At 40.8% G+C, this 22,663-nt stretch overlaps 1 protein-coding gene across 2 annotated transcripts; it reads left to right on the top strand.

Moving 5' to 3' along the window:
* The first annotated feature begins 908 nt into the window (after positions 1-908).
* On the top strand, positions 909-21,181 carry xpo1a (exportin 1 (CRM1 homolog, yeast) a). Of its 2 annotated transcripts, none has more exons than XM_050044750.1 (25): positions 909-1,545; positions 2,821-2,950; positions 3,871-3,972; positions 4,826-4,898; positions 5,013-5,074; positions 5,162-5,206; positions 5,299-5,480; positions 6,083-6,131; positions 6,241-6,360; positions 8,159-8,287; positions 10,432-10,590; positions 12,434-12,616; positions 13,308-13,446; positions 13,843-14,024; positions 14,262-14,418; positions 15,126-15,289; positions 15,451-15,585; positions 15,685-15,868; positions 16,789-16,895; positions 17,365-17,559; positions 17,658-17,826; positions 18,250-18,384; positions 18,600-18,759; positions 19,506-19,602; positions 20,262-21,181. In XM_050044750.1, the coding sequence occupies exons 2-25, from the start codon at positions 2,825-2,827 to the stop codon at positions 20,406-20,408; spliced, it is 3,201 nt and encodes a 1,066-aa protein (XP_049900707.1). In that variant the 5' UTR covers positions 909-1,545; positions 2,821-2,824; the 3' UTR covers positions 20,409-21,181. The 2 variants fall into 2 exon arrangements, with proteins under 2 accessions (XP_049900707.1, XP_049900706.1); XM_050044749.1 differs by having other exon boundaries at positions 2,818-2,950.
* The last annotated feature ends 1,482 nt before the right edge of the window (positions 21,182-22,663 follow it).

The raw sequence follows: 22,663 nt of genomic DNA, 5'->3' as shown, positions 1-22,663 counted from the left end.
CTGTACTCAAGTATCAAAAGATATTGTATTGTATGAAATGTAATGGAGTATTGAAAATAAAAGTACAAGTAAATGCTGGTAATAAAAAGCAAGCGGTCAGAAATCTGAGAATTATGAAGTTATTTCTTTATATTGTACACCACTTTAAAAATGGAGTGTGTATTACACAAGGTCTTCATAACGTAAAGGATTTAAAGAACTAAAATCCAGTTTTCCCTCTCTCGCTTTCCTTCTTTCACTGGTCTGTCCCTTCCTCCTACCTTTTCTATTTGTAGTAAGTAACTAAGATGCTTCGGGGACATGTATTGGAGTAAAAGTATAGATTTTGTTTAGAAAATGTAGTGGAGTAAAAGTGAAAATTGGCAGAAATATGAAGACTCAAGTAAAGTACAGATACTTCGAAAAAATACTTAATAAGTTGTATTACTTTGTTACATCCCACAAGTGCTTTTATGTTTCTTTTATTTCTGTATGTAATTATATGGATATTGTAACAGGCGACATCCATGTGCAGAAGATAACTGTCCTCAGGTTTGTGCATTTTATGACTGTAAAACAAATCTATCTAAATGTACAATATTTATCTCTGAGATTAAGTGGAATTGAAGTATAAAGTTGCATAAAATTGAAATAATCAAGTAAAGTACACGTTTCTTTAATGTGTAATTAAGTACAGTACTTGAGTAGATGTATTAGTTACATTTCACCACTGAATTTAAGTTATTTATTGTTGTTTAGGGCCTGTGTTGTTGATGCTCATGGAGGTCACACACCCAGAAGGAGTGAAGTTGAGCAAGATTGACAACTCCACCCAGCCTATGACATCGCGTGACGACGGCATCAGCACAGCCAATCAGGTGCCGGATGGGCGGGTACATAGTCCAAATTTTACGCGGCGCGCTACGGGCCGAAACACCGAGAATGAATATCCCGGTCTCAACCGGTTTCAACCGGTCCGTGGTTGGAAGCATGAGCTTAGAGGAAGAGCACACTTGCACGCATTAAAACATCTCTGCTCTCCAACAGTGTGTGCGAATAGAGCCAGAAATAAAAACGAGACTCTTTTACTTCGTGATTATGACCCGGAATACCGCTCTAAGTGTGACTCCGTGAATCTGTCTTGTTAGCTTAGCTTACGTTAGCCAGCAGACTTGAATTATCATTGACTATTCCATTAGCACGCTAAGTTGCTATTAGCCTGGTGGGAGTCGGCTGTTAGTCACAAATAGCCAAAGAAAGATATGTTTCAGACTGGCTGAAGACAAGAAACAGTAGGCTGTGGTAAACTGCGGAAGGCTTTTAATACATCGCCAAGAATCGATAAGTATCCGACGCTAACGGCATTTTAAATTAGCGTTGTTGGTGTCATCCAGGAAAGCTAACATTAGCTTTCGGCTATCGAAGGTTAGGAGCAGTTTAAACGTGTGCCATGAGATAACGTTACACGGTTTACAACGCTTTGAGGGGATTAATATTCAGGTATTCATCTTCAAATCACATCGGTTAAACAATACTTGTTTTCGACGAGCGGACAGGACACACCAGGTAAGTTAAGCCCGATCAACAGTACGTTAACCTAACTTACCCAGCGTGAGCTAACGTTAGCATCCGTCAGTTTGAAAAAGTAACTAATGTGGTGTTATTGTCTGGGGGCTATCAACCGGTTACACGAACCAAACGTGACACAACACACTGCAGCCGGTGGATTGGAGCCTCAACGACCTGTTTCCAAGTGTTTTAATTCAATAGTCGTAAAACGGGTCTATCAGTCGGGTTGTGGTGAATGCGGCTCAACGTGCCCAGTTAGCCAGGTGGTGGTGGTGTTTCATCTTTACACGTTTATGATTTGTTTCAATGGGTGTCATATCTGGACCACGAGGGCTGACTGGTTTTGACACATTTGAGCTGAACAAGAATAACTTGTTTCTGACTTTACTGCGACAAAGCGTGAAAGAAACGCTTAACATGATTGTAATACATAAATTCCCCCCTCTGCTTTGGCTTACATTTTCGAAATATTGATGCATCTATTAAATGTAGTGGTGAAAAAAATAAAGATCTTTCACTCAAGTAAACGCAGTAAACCCGCAGTATTAAACACTCATGATCAAGAAAAAGTGCTGCATTCATAATCGGACTCAAGCAAAAATAAACAAGCATTAAAATGTGTATTAAAAATAAAAGTACTCATTGTGCAAAGCGTCCCCATTCACCGTTTTATCATTGGAATATTACCACTGAAGCATTAATGTAAGCTGCATTTTCATGGTGTCAATGCAAGGGTAATTGTAACTACTTTATATACTGTTATGTGCTTTTATTTATAAGAATTTACTATATATTATTTTATTGATCACGTTTTACATGTTAAATCTTAAACTGAAAAGTGCAGCTGTCAGATAAATGTGGAGAAACAAACTAAAATATATTTCCCTCTGAAAAGTAGCAGAAAATGGAAATACTCAACTAAAGAACAAGTACCTCAAAATGTAATTGAATACAGTACTTGAGTAAATGTACCGTAGAAGTAGAATGAAATGTACTTAGTTACATTCCACCACTGATTAAATATCATAAATGAGTTCCTTATTTTGTAATACAGTATTTTAAATGATGATTGATTGATCCTGGATCTCAGGCCACTACCAACAATGCTCATTAAATATGTATAAGAATACACAAAATAATGAGAATCTAAGACATAAAATAGCTTTAGTTCTTAACCCTATTGCTAAAATCTCTACCTGTAGATGTGTGAACTACCAGGTGCTGCTGCTTTGATTGAAGTTTAAATAATTTCTCCTCCCCTCCCGTCAGAAGCTCTATGCCAGCAGAAATGACGATGTTGGCGGATCACCCAGCCAGACAGCTGCTGGACTTCAGTCAGAAACTGGACATCAACCTGTTGGACAATGTTGTCAACTCCATGTACCACGACATTGGATCCCAGGTGAGGACCGGCTCCTTTTCACTGTGGGCTTCCACTTCAGGTGTCTGGATGGGATTCACATGTAGTTAGTGCATTTGATTATAAACAAGGTTAAATGTATATTTGTTCAGTATCAAAAAATGAGGTATTTGCTCAGCTTAAAGGAATACTTAGACCCAAAAATGACCATTTGTATATGATTTACTCTCCCTGTGTTACATTAAATTCCTGAAGAAAACTTTTCTTTTTCTCACATGCCTCCTTTTAAAGAAAGAATCCAAAAACTGAGACGATTCTTGATGAATTAAAGTCTTAGGGGACTGCTTTTAACAACAGCAAAACAAAATCAAAACCTTCATTTACAAACTCTAACACAACTTGTGCAGTATAATCCAAACCTCATTTACCCAGTCATGCACAGTACTTCCCAAACAGACTGCCTTATTTGACAGGTATCTAAAATAATAATTGAACTTATCTATGCAGTCTCCAAAGCCAGACTCCCAGACTCCCGTCGTCTCCTTTTAGTTCCTTATCAGAAAGGATCGTCTGTTTACTAGTACTGAGCACATGACTGGATAAATGAGACTTGGATTACACTGCACAAGTTGTGTGAGAGTTTGTAAACAGATGTTTTGATAAAGTGTTGCTGTTGTTAAACACGGTCCACTATGACTTGAGTTCATCAACAAATTTCTCAGTTTTTGGATTCTTTCTTCAAAGGAGGCATGCGAGAAAAACAAATTTTCCTTTCAAATTCAACGTAACACTGGGTGAGTAACTGAAATACACACAGTCATTTTGCGGGTGAAGCATTCCTTTAACCACGCAGCTATTAGGGTGAGGTAAAGTCAAAAGTGATGTGTAAACTTAATGGAAATACACCTGAAGTTGATCTTTAAAACCTAAAGATTAACATTAGCTGTGTTGCTCTCTTGCAGCAACGAGTGGCCCAGGAAGTTCTCACCAACCTGAAGGACCACCCGGATGCCTGGACGAGGGTCGACACCATCCTGGAGTTCTCTCAGAACATGAAAACTAAAGTACGTATCTGGCGCCTGCTGATGTAGCAGAGAAAAGCTACGAACTCGCATCAGCTGCTTGTTGACAGACTCAAAGAGAGGCCAGTCTAATAATGTGAGCTGATGTTTATCACTTTATCCACATCAGGCCGTGGCTTCCAGGGCAGTGAGGGTTGAGCATTAACTCTGCTCCAGCTCCACCGTACTTATTGGATTTTCTCTAGCAAACGGAAGCTTACCGTGTTTAATCTTTAGTTATCTGCAAAATTATTTCCATTTTTGCAGCGTGTTTGGTGCGAGACATTTGTTGTTGTGATGATAATATCTTCAGAGGTCAGTGCTGTCACAATGTTGATTTTCAGTTGAAGTTTTTGAGTTTCTCTTGGTGTCGCTGTTGTCTTTATTTATGCAGTTATGGTGGCTTTTAATGCTCATGCTGGCTATCCAAATTTCTTCCATTATAGTATCACCGTTGCTGCTGCCAGTAGTGCTAAACGCTGAAAATAGAACAGCATATAGATTCATTTTCAGCAGCTTGATATAGAGTTGATCTGCACTATGCTGTAACAAAAGATATTAATGTACATATGCTAACGTACAGAACTGTCATTTACATTCATTTTATGTTTTGTGTAAGGATAATGACTAAAGGCGCAGGAATAGTTCAAAAGTGTTCGGTTGAGTATCTGCACGCACAAACATGCTCAAACGTGTTTTTCGGTGTGTATGTTTCATGCCTACAGTCGATAGATCATAATACATATTCATGCATAACATTACCAGGAAGACACTGCAAATACTGCACTGTGCTTAGCCCTCGTTTGTTGTTAATTAACTCTTGATGAAAAGAATATGTCTCTCTTTTTCCTCTCAGTATTACGCTCTGCAGATTCTGGAGACAGTCATCAAAACACGCTGGAAGATTCTCCCCAGAAATCAGTGTGAAGGTCAGTTTAATGACATTAGATACACAGATTGTGAAGGTGTTTTCTGGATGAGGTGCGTTGCTTGTCAGGGAAATACGTTTTGCATTTCCATTAAACTCTTGGGTATATTTTCAGGCATCAAGAAGTATGTTGTTGGTTTGATCATCAAGACTTCCTCTGATCCTACAAACATGGAGGTTGGGTTACATTAATGTAAGATATGCTTCTCTGTAAATGAGCTGTTCAGCTCACTAACGATGCCACTGTTATGTGTTCATTTGCAGAAAGAGGGAGTGTACATTTCAAAACTCAACATGATCCTCGTACAGGTAAATAAATATTTGATTGTTTGACACAATGACTGAAGTGATGTGATGATGAGGCTGGTGACATACAACTCTTTTTCTCTGGACTGGTTTAGATCCTGAAGCAGGAATGGCCCAAACACTGGCCCACTTTCATCAGTGATATCGTGGGCGCGAGTCGGACCAGCGAGAGCCTTTGTCAGAACAACATGATCATCCTCAAACTGCTCAGCGAGGAGGTCTTTGACTTCTCCAGCGGCCAGATGACCCAGGTGAAGGCCAAGCACCTCAAAGACAGGTAACTGATGACATTCTTACCCTCACACTAAACCAGTCTCACTCCTCTTGCCTAAACCTAGCTGAGATGCTAGCATAGATGAGGTGTGTGAAACTGGAGAGCGGAGTAGTAGGGCAATGAGATACTTTGGTCCTCCGAGCTTACGTAGATTTCAGAGGAGACCGGTGGCGTTGAGAAATGCCTTTGCAACTCTACTCGCCAACTTCTGCTTGTGTTAATTAGCAGTCCATGTGTTTTGATATAGTTGGTATTCACACCTTATGCAAACCAACCTCAAGCCACCATTTCAAGTGGACCTGTATGTGGATGACGTGCCATGCCTGGGTACAGGCAGGCTTTTTACAGGTTTTTTTTTTGGGTCAAATGCACTCTGATCCAGGCCAAAGTCCCTGATGTGAAAGCCTCTTAGAGCCACAACACATTAAAAATACTTCAGTAATGTTAAAACAAGCTTACTTAAGTTTACAACTAATTTGATCAGATTCTAAAGTTTGCTGAGGGCAACCAGTTCAGAGTTACACTCTGTCTTCATCCACACTGTGGCCGCCCAGTTTAAGCCATGACTCCACCGTCACTGATGATCCCTTCTCTTTGTCTTTCAGCATGTGCAACGAATTCTCCCAAATATTCCAACTGTGCCAGTTTGTGATGGTAAGACAAACTTGACGCCAACCCAAGCAATTCTCAGCCTCTGATATTTTAATAAAAATCTCAGTCTGTTCTCTTATGCACCGTTTTCCTCTCCTTCTTTTCTGTGTAGGAAAACTCCCAGAATGCCCCGCTGGTCCACGCCACGCTAGAGACTCTCCTCCGCTTCCTGAATTGGATTCCTTTAGGTTACATCTTTGAGACCAAACTCATCAGCACTCTGGTCTACAAGGTAACCCAGCTCATGTTCAGCCAGTCGATTAAAAGATCAGAAGAAGCATTTGTGTAGTTTGCCAAATCAGAGTAAGAAAGAGTTGGTGTGCAAAGTTTACACACAATGACAGCTGCACATCGAGAGCTGCTCTGACAGACAAGTGACAAACTGTTTAAATGTGTTTTTAAAAATGCACAGTATTTTCAAGAGCGTTTTTTAAAATTAAGGGTAATAAGCTTGAAGTAACATTAAAAACTTGCTTTGGCGCCTAATATCCCAAACTGTTGCTTTGTATCATAACTGATTCAGAACAAATATTTTCTATATACACTATGTTTTGTTTGGTAATGTCGTGTTACAGAGGCGCTCTCGCATTACTTCATCCTGCAGTATTGCAACAAAGAGAGAAACAGTGCCGTTGAACGCTCACCTTTTATTTATATCAGGTTGCCTCAGCAACTCGGCCAGGGAGCATTCACACAAATATATTACTGTGCATGTTTTTAAAGTATGGAGTATTTCAGAACATTGACTGTACCAGAAATCCCCAGATTTTTATTTAGTGTAGAGCTGAAGTGATTACTGGTTTGTGACTTTATGCATCTGCTGATTAAAAGAAAATGATTTGCCAAAATGCTAATTTATTTAAGGAATATTTAACCCCCCAATGATCATTCGTATATACTCACCCAGTCAGTACTTTTATGTGCACAGTTAAGTTGAGCTACAGTTACCGCTCGACAAGGCCATTTAATTGGACTATACTAGTATACAAGCACAGGAGGGGAATCGATTTATTGACCTAAGTTGAGATATGCCCCCTTGCAGCTTGTTAGTATTGGATCTTTTTCTGTCCCAGAAGTCACGTCTCCTGATGTAGATTTCTCCATGTTGTTACTGGCTTTGTCTCCTGTTACACATTTATTGCTATTCGACTTCCGGGTCAAAGCCCGGGACGGAAACTGTGGAGCATGCTCAGAGCTATGCAGGAGTCACATTATCTGGGTGTGTTAGTCTGACTTTCAGAAATTCAGTTTAGTACAATTTCAGTCGGACTAACATGTTCATATGTATTTTAAAAGTCTGGTTTTAGTCAGACTGACACAACAAGTCAATTTTCTCTAATGTCATGTAAACGTACTGACTGTTACCTTGAATTTGAAAAGAAAACTTTGTTTTTCTCACATGCCTCCACTGTTGATGAAGAATCCAAAAAAGTCGGATATTTTTGATGATGGATAAACAGATGTTTCGATGATGTTGTTGTTGTTAAACACGGTCTAATCCATCAAGAGTTTTCTCTGTTTTTGGATTCTTTATTCACAGTGGAGATGTGAGAAAAACAGTTTTCCTCACAAATTAAGCATAACACAGAGTGAGTAATTGACGTAGAGGGAGGCTGAGTTATTCCTTTAAAAGATTATTTATCAAGCACAAACATTCTTTGGTTTCAGCATCTCATATTTAAGGATTTGCTGCTTTTATCTGTTTTTATATCATCTAAATATCTTTGGGGCAATTTGAAGATGTCACCTAAAAACTAAAATAACTGATCGATAAATAATTTATCTTTATTTGCAGCCCTTATTTAGTTTGCTGTTTGTCACACGTGATGTGCATGTGAACTACTTAATCCTGACCCACTCTGAGCTGCTGTCACAGTTTTGATACGAGCCTGCAGTCCGGGCTGTAAACACTGAATTCGGAAACTGCCTTTTTATTAATAGAAAAATGAGAAGTACTGATCGACAACACACACTGAACAGTTAACCAGCAGTTTAGCTCTGACCTGCCTTGTTTTATTCGTGTGTTTCAGTTCTTGAACGTGCCCATGTTCCGCAACGTGACGCTGAAATGTTTGACTGAGATCGCTGGAGTGAGCGTCAACCAGTACGAGGAGCAGTTTGTCAATCTGTTTACCCTCACCATGTGCCAGCTCAAACAGGTACACACACGCGCACACACACACACACACACACACGCACACAGTCATTTTTGAGTGGTGCTTAAGTTAATTGCACTCAGTATGATCACATACAACCACACTTACATGTGCCCACTCTGTTATTACGCACGCAGACACACACTTTGTGCCAACCTCCTCTTACCACACAGACACACTCACACAGATACAGTACGTAGAGTCTACAGGCAGCAAAACTCTCAGACTTGCGTTGCACACACACACACACACACACACACGCACACACACATCACATTGTCAGGCATTGTAAGCAGTTTTCCGTTTGTTCACTGTTATTACAGACACAAATAACACATCTGTGGGCAGGGTGAACGGTGAACGTGTGAGTTCAACAGTCCTGATGGGACAGCACAGTCGAAAGCTGCAGGATGGAAACAAAGCAAAAAGCACGAGTGGAACTCTTTGTATAGATTGTTGGTGTTTGTGCGTTTGTCATGTAATCACAGCAGAGATTTGGTCCCATTGACCTTCATCAGGCAGCACAGAGGTAAAGCAACACACTCCAGCTGACACAGGTGTGGTTGCTAACACTCTGGGCACACCTATAGAGAATATGCTTTTACAGACTGCCTGAGGATAAACGATGACAAGCAAAACAAAGAAATACTTTCCGCGTGTCTGTATTATTAACTAATGGTTTTCTAAATGTAACATCTGAGTATTTTTACAAGACAACACCACTAGAACATTTAATACTCCTGTTAGTTTGATGGGACCAACAGATTCTGCTTTAGCAAGCAAGCAAACATTATTTATGCAGCACTTTTCAGAACATATAGTGCTTTACTGGAGGAAGTGAGATAGAGGGAATACAAGAAAAGGCAAAATCAAAGAGACAGCCTGCACAAATGCACAATATAAAGGGATACAAAAGAAATGGACAAAGAAAACAAGATGAAATTTAAAAGATCTGGAGTGATTTGGCTCCTCTGAGACTCTGCAAAAGACCGTTTGAAAGCGAAGCGGCAACAACAGGGAAATTTCCAATCCAGCATCTTTATGCCTTCAGGTTGTGTTCAGGTGTAATATTACGTCTGTTGTAGCTCAGTGTCGTGTTACACATCGCTGTATATGACTCATCAAACATTTGAGCTGTCTCTTAAGTCTTGAATATAAAAACCTGTCCAGAAACAATTTATAATCTTCATTCCAAATTGTCTCAGTGTATTTACCATCAGCATGTACACACACACTCCTCACCAGGTGGATATAAATAGCTCCACCTGCCTGCAGTTGCTGTCATTGTGACAGTGGAAGAGTGAAATAATCTGAATGGGTGTGTATGACTGTGTGAGTGTGGCTGTCAATTCTAAAAAGTGTTGCCAATAAAGAGTCATCAGGCCAGATGTCGACATTTATCTTTTATTTACATTCAAATCTAGAGCATTTAAAATTCATTTATTGAACAACCAGGCTTCCATTTGTCTATTAAACCAATTAAAAGTTAACAAGAAAAATCAGCCATCTTTCTGTCGCTGCTGTTAGCGTAACATAGGTTAGATGCAGCACTGAAGGACCGTCTCTGAGCTGCTGTCTCCAGAGTCAGTTGCCCTGTCCTGCCCTGTAGCACGAGCTAACACAGCAGCAGCGGCTAACATCCAACACCGAGGAGTTTAACGGTCCCAGCAATCTCACACCAACACGGAAACAGCTTGACTCTGTCGTTAAATCCGTTAATGACCGGATGATTTTCTTGGTTTTTGTCCCATTCATCTGATCTGAAATCTCCGAGTTTTCTGTGTTATCTGAATTTCTTTGCTGAAATGGTTCAGATCTTTAGTGTGAAAGTTCATTGTTGACCCTGAAAACTTTGACAGAATACTTTAACTCATAGTTTACTTACCAGCCTTTTCAAAGCCTTTAACCCCATCTAATGGTTTTTCTCATCAGATGGTTGTTGTGTGGTTGCTTTGTTAGCTTTAGATGAAATGGTTTTCTTGGGTGGTCTCATGGCTCAGTGATTTAAGACTCAGGCTATTTACAGTAAATAGGATTTCCTCAAACAAAATACGCTGCAGATGCAATTATGGCAAAGCAAATGAGATGAAATGGAGTGTAAATAAATAAAGGTGAGTTTTTGATGTGATGTTGTGTCTTCTGGTCAGATGCTGCCTTTGAACACTAACATTAGAGTGGCCTACGCCAACGGGAAGGACGACGAGCAGAACTTCATCCAGAACCTCAGCCTGTTCCTCTGCACCTTCCTCAAAGAACACGGCCAGCTCATCGAGAAGAGACCCAACCTGAGAGAGACTCTCATGGAGGTAGGAGGACGAAACATTACACATTTCATTACAGAAAGAAATGTTTTCACCGTTCTAATTAAATTTTGTGCGGTCAAGTAAATAAACCCTCAGCTGGTGGCTTGTAGTCATTTCCTCCCCTGCTTTAGGGCTGTTGAAAAGAAACCTCCGCCCCGACTGCTTTTCCTGCCTCTCTCTCGTTTTGCCTTTCCTGTGTCGTCTTGATTACACCTTTACAATGACATACATTTGGGAGTGATTACAGTGGGAAGGGCTATTTTTCCTGTGGCTGTCCACTTGTATAAGTACTTACTTGGAGATAATTGTTCCAGGAGGAGACTGAGATTTTGGCAAAAAGAGTCTGTAGCTGTTCAGTTAGACAGAGACGCACACACAGAGATCTAATGATCCCAGATGTAGGCAAGTCGCAAGAATAAAAACACAAGGAGATGTTTGAGACTCAAGGTTTTTAGAATCACCTTTATTTTATTTTTTAATCAGCCAATAAATCTGGGGCAGGGGTCGACAACCTTTCCTATCCAAAGAGTAATTTTTGCCCACAAAGGACAAAATAAAAGAAACACACCCGTTTAGTCTAAATGTGCCTATCATCATTACTAATGGGTCTAAATAAACATTTGTTTAATATGCTGTTACCACAAAGTGGCTCTACACTTTGCTGCTGATGATTATTTAGTACTTTAAGTTTGTAGCATTGCGATAAAAGCAATTGAATCTGTCTACACACCATGAAACACTTCTTGTTTTTTGGATTTGGAATCCATTGCTTGCCTTGCTAGGGAAACTCGAGGCAACAGTGCTAATGATGTTCATCAGAGTTCAGAGGAAAAAGAGTCAGATCAAAGACCTGTGATGCACATATTAGTTGATGAAATATTAAATCATTTTTTTTTATTCAGTGTGTAGCTTCACATTTATTCATTTCTTTATTATTCAGTATTTATTGATTTTGGTTAGGGTGGTACATGACGGCTCTACATGTCAAATGAGACATTTAATCCTGACTAACAAAAATAATACAAACAGGGTAATAGAGATCCGTACAAGAAGGCGTACACCACCAGGCCCAATCTGCTAAAAAACAATCAAGATAATAAAATTAAATTTGAATAAATAAACACATTAAAATTGTCAGTGAAAATAATAAATATAAAAAAAATAATAAACACAAAAACAAAAAGTTTCACGTTAAAAATTCACATTTATTAATGAAGAATGTGAGAGTCACTTTAGGCTTACAGCAGTGATAAGTGAACATTTTAATCTTAAAATAACCATTAGTAATTTCCATATAATTTTTTGTCAAAAGTACAGGTAGCCACTAGAGATGGGCTACAGTGCCACAGGTTGCCCTGCCCTGAGCTGGGGGTTGGTTGGTGAGAAAGCTGCCACAATATACGTCACCTGCCACCAGATCAGCCAATAGCAAAACTCAATTGCAATAGGGGAGTTTTAGCCAGTAGAGGGCAGTCGGTATGCATATTTTAAATACTTAAAATGTCAAGGTTTGGACCTGAATTCATCAACAACACTACTAAATATCCATATACATTGGTGGTCGACTGAAAAATGTGGTTTGGGGGTTTAGGTACTCCCCAAAAAGTAAAACCAATTTTCTCTTTGTTAAAACATTTGTTCAGAATAGCACACAGTTAGTCATTCATGTGTTTACCCAAGATATGTTGCGGATATTTTGCACTAGTATGGAAGTCTTTTTTCATCACATTGAGCCAGGAGAAACACGACCCCAGCAAACATCAGTGAATTAATCATCTTTCCTCTGGGTAACAGACAAAGTAAATTGCTTGACTGACTCATGTGACCTCACTGCCTCCTTCCTCAGGCCCTGCACTACATGCTGCTGGTGTCGGAGGTGGAGGAGACGGAGATCTTTAAAATCTGTCTGGAGTACTGGAACCACCTGGCAGCAGAGCTCTACAGGGAGAGCCCTTTCTCCACCTCCAGCACTCCGCTGCTGTCTGACGTACCGCCACGCAGACACCTCTACCTGCCTGTACTCTCCCAGGTCGGCCTTTCACCCAACACACACTCAGATATTCAGACACAATGACATAACACAAAACTTTTACTACTGTAAACTGATTAATGAAACAAAAATAAACAGTGATGATTTTTCCAGTTAAATGTTTTCAGCATTTGGTTCATAAAATGGTTAAAAATGCGTTGTGATGTCATCAGGTTGCCAATTTTGTCAAACCAACCTTTCAAAAGCCAAAGTTGTAACCTTTACTATCACATAAGACAAAAAAAGCAAAAAATACTCTCATTTTAGAAGCTGGAAACAAAGAATATTAGGTATATTTTCTTGCTGGATTATCAAAAATAATTACCAAAAGCTGACAAAAGAGTTAGTGATGAGTACTTTCACCTCTGGATGTAAACCAGTTGTGGATTAATGGAGTTAGACTCAGACATCAGGTGTTTTATAATAACTAAACATCTGTCTTAGTCAGGAAAGTACATTTATTGTATGCAAACATTTAAACAGATTGTGGAAGTAGAGCAGGTCGACTACTGATCACAGTGTTGGTGGTTTGATCCCAGCCTCCTCCTGTGCACACGTCACAGTGTACAAGCAGACACACACACTGCACTGTACTTAAACATGCTTCAGATTAGGAAGATTGGTCCACTGGCTCAACCAGAGGCTGTCGCAGACCCTCACATCCAACTCATTCCTCCTCTTCCTCTTGTAGGTGCGTCTGCTCATGGTGAGCCGCATGGCCAAACCAGAGGAGGTGCTGGTGGTGGAGAACGATCAGGGTGAAGTGGTCAGGGAATTCATGAAGGACACAGACGCCATTAACCTTTACAAGAACATGAGGGAGACTCTCGGTAAGTTAATCCACCTCTGTGGTGATAAATACGTGGTTCTGTTTACATCCACACAACATGTTTTTGTTTTAAAACACATAACTCTTGCAACCTTTACACTTTACATCACAGCTACTCTTCAAATTCTGAAAGAAAACAATTACGTTTTAGTCTTGACGAGCAGAAACGGAGATTGTGAAAATGATGACGCAGACACCCAGGTTCGCTTCCTGATTGGGTCTTATCAGTCTCAACAGGTCCTTATCTGATTCATTATGTGACCCTATTGCTGGATTATCATTTTGACACGGTGCACATAGAACATGGAAAATATAACCTGAAATGAGCAGTTGCTGAGATATTTCGTGTAAAAGTATCCACCATGACTCATCCATTTCCTCTGTATCTGTGTTTCAGTGTATCTGACCCATCTGGACTACGCTGACACTGAACGCATCATGACAGAGAAGCTCCACAACCAGGTGAACGGCACCGAGTGGTCGTGGAGGAACCTGAACATGCTCTGTTGGGCCATCGGCTCCATCAGTGGAGCGATGCACGAGGAGGATGAGAAGAGGTTCCTGGTCACCGTCATCAAGGTGGGACACACAGATGATAATGTAGAATATTACCATTAGCATCCATCTTCAAGCAGGAATAAGTTAGCCGTGTTGCCAAACACTGATTGGACTGTATGACAGAAGCATTTATTTCAGTCAATCCTAATTGCTTTCTCTGTAACCTTACACCATTTCACCCCGACGGTTAAAGACACAGCAGTGCTGATGTGTTTAACTGTGACCGACGTTAACAGATTGTGTGTGTCTTGTACTCAGGACCTGCTCGGCTTGTGTGAGCAGAAAAGAGGGAAGGACAACAAGGCCATCATCGCATCCAACATCATGTACATCGTGGGCCAGTATCCTCGCTTCCTCCGAGCTCACTGGAAGTTCCTCAAGACCGTCGTCAACAAGCTGTTTGAGTTCATGCACGGTGAGAAAGGACCAAGTCCTCCACACGGATCAGACAGAATCTTTTTACTTAAATCTTTCTTTAATTCTTTTTTCCCCTGGGAAATACACATTTATTATGGAGGAAAGTGGAGCAGTGTTTTGGTGACAGAACAGTGGGAATGATACCTTTTTTTTTTTGATACCTTCTTTTGATGGCTTAATCTGAGAAGCCATTTTTTCTTTATTAAAAGAAGCCAAACGCCCAAAATGTTACATTTAGTTTAAACAGAAGCAGGCGTACAAGAACTGAAACTAAACTAAAATACAGTCTAAAACCTGTAATTAAAAAAAGGAACTGTCTGATCAAAGAACAAGTCAAGATGATCATGAATCTGACTCGGACATTTTAGGCCAACTGTAATAATACTTGATAGTTTTCGATACACAGTGCAATGGACACATTTAGTTTGGTACCAGAAAAGTTTTAAGGTTCGATGCCCAGCTTGATGAGTGACGGTTTTAATGTAGATTATAAATCTGACAGGAATTTGGCTTCTTGTAGGGTCCTAAAATTGTTATTAAAATGGTAAAACGCTACAGGAGTTCCTTTTGCTAACAAACTAATGTACCTTCCTGTTTTGTCGAATTTTGGTGCTACATAAGTTTCTCTAAATATTTGATTAGATTAGTTACTTGAATTGTGATTAACGCTTAACACTATTTTTGCATTTTATCTCCCTCTCACAGAGACCCACGATGGTGTGCAGGACATGGCGTGCGACACCTTCATCAAGATTGCCCAGAAGTGCCGGCGTCATTTTGTCCAGGTCCAGGTGGGCGAGGTGATGCCCTTCATCGATGAGATCCTCAACAACATCAACACCATCATCTGTGACCTGCAGCCACAGCAGGTCAGTCCTGTCTCTGGGCTTCCTGTCAGCATTGCGTTTTAGTTGTCAATAATGTTTTGTTTTATTACGCAAGTATTTGTAAAACTTTGTCAGATGACATATGTTACATTTTGCAGTAAAATGTTTCTGAGTCAGACAAATTCCGCCCCTCGTCTCTGCAGGTCCATACGTTTTATGAGGCCGTTGGCTACATGATTGGGGCTCAGACAGACCAGGCAGTTCAGGAGCTTCTGATAGAGAAGTACATGCTGCTGCCTAACCAGGTGTGGGACAGCATCATCCAGCAGGCCACCAAGGTGAGGACAGAGGAGGACTGATAGATTAAAATCCACCGATGTCTCCTTTATGCCCTCAGATGTTCTCATTTAATGTTGTTTGTGGACTCTCTGCTGCAGAACGTGGACATCCTGAAGGACGCAGAGACGGTGCGTCAGCTGGGCAGCATCCTAAAGACAAACGTCAGAGCCTGTAAAGCTGTCGGTCATCCCTTTGTTGTCCAGCTGGGACGAATCTACCTGGACATGCTCAATGTCTACAAGTGTTTGAGTGAAAACATCTCCTCGGCTGTCCAGACCAACGGTTAGTTGCTGTTTGCTCTCCTGTGTGTGTGTGTTTGTGTGTGTGTGTGTTTGTTTTAACAGGTGTTGAATGAAAAATGTTGGTACTCTGTCACAAAAATATGATTTATGAGGTTTCCTTCAGTCGACAGGAGTTAAAAACAAAGTTTGTGATTTACAGGAATGAAAGCGGAATGAGATGTCTGTCACTGCTGTCATTACATCAAAAACTTGTCAAGACACACAGCTTTAAAGAGCATAAGGCTGGGCTCTGTCCATAATTTAGACTCCCGTGCCCTTAATAAATGCTGTTATAATTACATCTATTATTTAACATTGTTTATACTTTATCATTAACACTAGAGGCGTTAACATTATATTGATGTATTAATAAGTTGACACAAAATGAAACTTTGCTGTATTTAAATATTCCAAATGAGGATTCATTACACAGATCACATCATTGAAGACCCAACTGTGCTTTACTTGCAGGTTTCATTGGTTCCTTTGTATATACGTGGCTCTCTTAAAAGAGGTCTTCAGCTATTTTGGTTTCTTGCGGTTTCTAAATACGCTGTTTTGGTTCACTGTCATTGATCTTGTGGTTGTTTTCAGCCGCACTTGGCAGCTGTTTTCAAAAACTAAAACTTTAAATAACCACTGTTCACTACTGAACACTGCTCAGCTGTAAACAGCAGACAGACACAGTTAGGGACTAGCTTGTGAACTTCATGGAGCATTTGGCTGCTCAAGAGACATATTTCCCTCAGGAGGTTAATGGAGACCAAACACAGAGTTAAAATAGAGGAACATATGAATGATCATGCTTCTCTGTGTCTGCTGGGTGTGTAAATACACAACTGTTTGCTGACAAGCTCGCCATATAAACTTAAAAAGGTGATGACTTATTGCAGGTTTTAATAACTGTCATCATTGCTACAGGTGAGATGGTGACCAAACAGCCTCTGATCAGGAGTATGAGGACGGTGAAGAGAGAGACGTTGAAGCTGATCTCAGGTTGGGTCAGTCGCTCCAATGACCCTCAGATGGTGAGTCCGAGCACACAAAGCTGCTCTGTGTTCGGTCAGTGTTCATTAAACTACAGTAAGTTGAAAACTGTGCTCACAATTTTTGAATTATGTCCAGTTCCTTCTCAAAAACAACAGCCATAATGTTTAGAATCAAAAGCTAAAATCTATCGGTACTCCACTTCCACTGTAATCCTAACTGGGACCAAAGTGTTGACTGATCTGTTATATAAACAGGTACCAACTTGTAAATGGGTTTTAACAAGGTTTTAATTCAACTAAATCCTTTAAAATCAAATTTAAATATAGTATAGAAGAATTTTAATGTTGTAACCTGACATAATAGAGCTCTTATTTTACATCATATAATAAGGAGTTTCTTCAGACTTCAAGTCTACTTCATCTGTTGCCATTTCAAAGCCCACTTATCGAAAACGATGAAACTCGCTGACAGTGTTGTCACATGTTCATGTGTGTTTCTGGGGTCCAGGTGGCAGAGAACTTTGTGCCCCCCCTACTGGAGGCGGTGCTCATCGACTATCAGAGGAACGTCCCTGCCGCCCGGGAGCCCGAGGTCCTCAGCACCATGGCAACCATCGTCAACAAGCTGGGAGTCCACATCACAGGAGAAATCCCCAAAATCTTTGATGCTGTCTTCGAGTGCACTTTGAACATGATCAACAAGGTCTGTTTGAGTCATTTAACCACGGCTGGTATCAGGTGAAATCTCCTAGAAACAATAAGTATAAGTAACGACTTTTCGTTTTCTTCCTGCTCCATCAGGACTTTGAAGAATTCCCAGAACACAGAACCCATTTCTTCTACCTCCTTCAAGCCGCCACCTCCCAGTGCTTCCCAGCCTTCCTGTCCATCGCCCCTGCTCAGTTCAAACTGATCCTCGACTCCATCATCTGGGCCTTCAAGCACACAATGAGGAATGTGGCCGACACAGGTCTGAACTGGCATCAACTCATCTCATCGGATAGAGTGTTCACACAAATATAGAGAATATAGCAAAGTCACTAAATTCATCTTGAAAAGGCTGAAATTTTTTTGATAATGAAGTCAGCCTCACAATGGTTTTATAAATCTAGAGAAGCTTTTTCCCCCAGTCAGTTAAATGATTTCACCGTTTAGAGATGTAGCAAGTTTGACCCTTTAGTACGGAAAAATCAGAAAAAAAACTGCTTGATTTTCTCGTTTTCTTCATTTTGATGAAGACTTCTTTGATGGCAAAATACAAATAAGTTGCAGCTGGAACATTTTATCTTCACAGTGTTTCACTTTGACAAACCTCGTCCTGCTGTCTGTAAACAAAAGGCTCCTCTTTAGTGCGTCTCTGTTGGTTTAATGAGCATCTCCGTGTCTCCTGCAGGTCTACAGATCCTGTACACTCTCCTGCAGAACGTCTCTGGAGAGGAGGCAGCAGCTCAGAGCTTCTACCAGACGTACTTCTGTGACATCCTGCAACACATCTTCTCTGTGGTCACTGATACCTCTCACACTGCAGGTGAAGAAACTGACCTGCTGGCATCTGGGACCAGTGTGGAAAACAATCAAACTCAAAAAATACAATGCTCTGTTTGGTTTTGCACATATTTGCTCTCAGAATTCACAAATCAAGATAGAACTACTGACTCTTTGGGTTTTCTCTGAGGACCAATTTTGTTAAACATACTCGACACATAAAAACATCCAAGTTAACTTTTTGCTTCCTGTCCACAGGGCTAACCATGCATGCCACCATCTTGGCTTACATGTTCAACCTGGTGGAGGAGGGGAAGGTCAGCGTTGCTCTGAGCGCAGCCAGTGCGGCCAACAACCAGGCGCACATCCAGGAGTACATCGCCAACCTGCTGAAGACGGCCTTCCCCCATCTGCAAGAGTAAGTGGGCTTCAGCCTCGACAGGTGAACCCTGGTGGGGTCACATGAGCTGAGTGTGTTTCATTAACATTTGCCATGTATTCACTGCTTTTTTAGTGGAGGACATTTTACACAAATACATAGGGGATCAACGGAAATATCATTTAACTGAGATACTTTCAGCACAGCCACAGCCGCATCAATATATTAGAATGCACTAAAAACACAGTTTGAATGAAGGCTGCAGCTGCGATCATAGACATATCCTCAGTGCGAGTTTGTTGTCAAAAACCTCTGGAATTGAGTCAGCATTTTTGACCTTGAGGTACCAGGGAACTTTCTTACTTAGTACACTTTGATTTCTACAGAAAAAAGGCCTGAGGTTGACAGTAGGCTGAGAGAGTTGTTCCACAAAATGAATCACACCCATGGCACTCATAAGTTTTGAGGCAGATTTGTGTTTATATAGTGGTAATTTAATGTGGCTCAGATTATTTTTGAACAAAAGAAAGGATAATCCTCAAAATCCACTGAAAAGTTTAATTGAAAATGGAACTGCAGATGTACCTTCTTTTGATTAAAAGCAGCAAATCATCACTCTTATAGGGGTTTTCTAAAGGGCAAATGCCTACATGAATAAATAGTACATCAGATAAGAATTAATTAAGTTCATCAAAAGGTCATATTTTCTGCAGGGCGCGTTTCTCCACCCTTGTACATGCTGTGCTGTTGGCAGTCTAGCGGCTAATTGAGTATCTTGTCTTCAGCGCCCAGGTGAAGGTGTTTGTAACTGGTCTGTTCAGCCTGAATCAGGACATCCCCGCCTTCAAGGAGCACCTGAGGGACTTCCTCGTGCAGATCAAGGTGAGTGTCCAGAGGAGATGGTAAACACTTGAGGCTAAAAACAGACCAAGGAGGATGTGATAAGATAAAAATGTTTTCCTGAAGCTAACTGACAGTTAGGTCCAGGTTCTCGGTCACATGCAACACAGAAAAAAAGGGTCTGCTGCCTCTCGTTCACAGTGAAGCTGCTGAAGGAAAATAAAAACGACTCTCTAGTCTCTACTATATGTTACTTTATTCAGTCACGTCACTTATATTTTACTTAGATCAGTGGTTAGTTAAAAAAGACACGTTGGTGGTGACAAAATAATTAAAACCATCCAGTTAATGAATTCAGTACCAGTTAATATAACCTATGCTTCCAAACCCTGCAAGAAATACAGGTGGTATAATGCTTTATTTGACAGAAGTGGCAACTCTTTACACATAAAATATAAGCTCAGGGACATCATTACATGTTCATGTTTGTAAATCAACAAAGACGTTTCATCTGTTTTAATCTGATTGGCAGCATTTGAAAGCTACAACCTGTGTCAGATTATTTTAACGTCTGAGTGAGAGACTGAGTGGAAAGTGTGAGCAGTGTTGGTCTCCCTCTGTGGGAAAATGGCAGTTCGGCCAGCTTGAATCTAAAGCCTGATGTCGAGCGCTGCTGAGCCTCTGCTTGTGTGGTCCTGCAGGAGTTTGCTGGCGAGGACACGACGGACCTGTTCCTGGAGGAGAGGGAGACGGCTCTGCGCCAAGCCCAGGAAGAGAAACACAAGCTCCAGATGTCAGTGCCCGGCATCCTCAACCCTCACGAGCTGCCGGAGGAGATGTGTGACTGAAGCAGCAGCGGCAGCGAACAGCGTGTACAAAACAGCTCTGAAGGGGGAAAGGGGTCGAGAGAGCAAGGACGCTTCCTGTTGATAAATTGTTTTCTTTTCAAGTGTGTTTGTGTGCGAATGTGTGTTTGAAAAGAGAATGAGGGGCCAGACGAAGGACCCCAGCACTCGGTTGTACGTCGACCAAATCAATGTCAATATGTAAATGAAATTCGTCCCCCGACCCCCGTCAACCCTGGCGCCGACTTGTTTTCTTTTTTCCTACAAACTTATTTTATACAATTTTTTTGTGTGTAACATGCCATCTTTTGTTAATTTTTTGCTAATTAAAGCTTTATGTTTGGCCATACGGTTATTTTACACCTGCATGAAGTTGGAAGAATTATTTTTAATCCCTCTTCACCCCCTCAATTCACCTCCTCTCCTATTTGTTAATATGTAATATATAATGTTGAAACCCTCGCGTTGGTTAGTTGACAGATTGCTCTGGTTTCAGAAGTGCCATGTGCATGGTGCAGGACGAATGTGATGCTCAAGGGGTAGTCGTGTACTTCCTTGCTTCCTTTGTTGTCTTGTTTTGGTTTGTCAGTGTGTTTATTGTTTTGTTTTTTTTCTTTCTCTCTGGCTCTCTGAGTCGGAGCTTCAGTTGGACCGCTCTGCGTTTGGATGAGAAGGAAAGCTGTGTGCATATCATCCTGTTTGTAAAGCTGTCTTAGTACTCTGAGAATATAAAGTTGGCTATTTTTACAAAAAAAAAATAAAAGTGTGTGAATCTGCTTCTTCCCCAAAGCTGTGGAGGTTAAGGAGAACCTGGAAAAGGCGAGGAATGTCACAGCTCGTCTTCCAGGACCTGAAGGGTTACTGCACATGACATATATTCTAAAGGTTTTGGAAAATTTGACATTGAGCTTGGCTGTGGAGAGATACTTTTGAGGAAATGATGCCCAAACTGGGGGTGTTGCAGAGGAGTCACACCTGGCGGAAAAATGTGGAGTGAAGCTAAAGTCGGTTTTCACAGCAGACATTTTAGCTTTGTCCCACACTTCACTTCTTGTCACCTAATATTCAGTGGTGGAAGAAGCAGTCAGATCTCCTGCGTTAAAAATCACGAGTAAAAGTACAAAAGTATGAGCTTCAAATATACTTACAGTAGCAGCAGTGTAAGAACTCATTATTCAGAATGATATATATAACTGGATTATAATTATTAATGCAGTAATGTGTTTCTTTAATATTGCAGCTGGTAAAGTTGGAGCTCATTTTTATTTATATAGTGCTGGAAGGCTTCATCTATAATAATGCATCATAATTTATTAGATAATTTATATTCTGTAGTTATCTGAATCTGCAAAGTAACTAAAGCTGTCAAATAAATATGGTGAGGTAAAATGCAGAGGTATAAAGCAGCAGAAAATGGGAGTACTCAAAGTGTCTCAAAATCATACTTGAATAAATGTACTTAGTTACTTTCCACTGCTAAAGCTACAGGGGGCTGCAGTAGCTCAGTCCATGGGGACTTGGCTTTGGAACCGGTGGATTGCTGGTTCAAGTCCCTGTGTGCACCAAGTGTGGAGTCCTGGGCACTGCTGAAGTGCCCCTGAGCATGCGCCAAACCCCCAAACTGCTCCAGGGGCATCACTCATGGCTAACTCTGGGCCACCCTGCACCCATGAAAATGCTTACCTCTACTGCAAATTAATTGCCTGGGGGAAAAATTGTGTAGCTTGACACATAATGATGAAGATAATTTACATTATTACCTGAATTGCATTACAATAACTGATGGAACAGTGTCGTCATTATTAGTTCCTCCTTGTGACGAGTGACATCAAACAAGCTACTGCTCATTAAAATAACTCCTGAATGTCCCATGAGAGCATCAGTACAGCTTTCATTGTGCATCCAAAGATCATTTCACTAAGTTCAGTGGTATGCAGACGGACATCATGGGATGATTTTCCAGACACTGGTCAAACAACGCGACAGTTGACTTTTCCAAGAAAAAGCTCTGCTCTGTTAATCGAGACCCAAAGAAACACTGTGAGTTGCCAGTTGTGACATTAAAAGGGTCTGAAGTTTGTAGAAGGCCTGTTGGCAAGTTTATACCAGGTTCTGATCCTGGGAAAGAGCTTTCTTTAGCCTACACACAAAAACACAAAACTACAGTGGGTCCTGAGAAAGTTTCGGCACATGAGTCTGACTATAGAAGATGTTTTGAAGTCACCTGTCCCTGTGATGTGAACGGCTGGGCCTGAAAT

The sequence above is a fragment of the Epinephelus moara genome, chromosome 5 (assembly GCF_006386435.1).
Source record: "Epinephelus moara isolate mb chromosome 5, YSFRI_EMoa_1.0, whole genome shotgun sequence".
Classification (NCBI taxonomy): domain Eukaryota; kingdom Metazoa; phylum Chordata; class Actinopteri; order Perciformes; family Serranidae; genus Epinephelus; species Epinephelus moara.
Note: the sequence above shows the minus strand (reverse complement) of the source record. Positions and strands in the feature narration are given on the sequence as shown.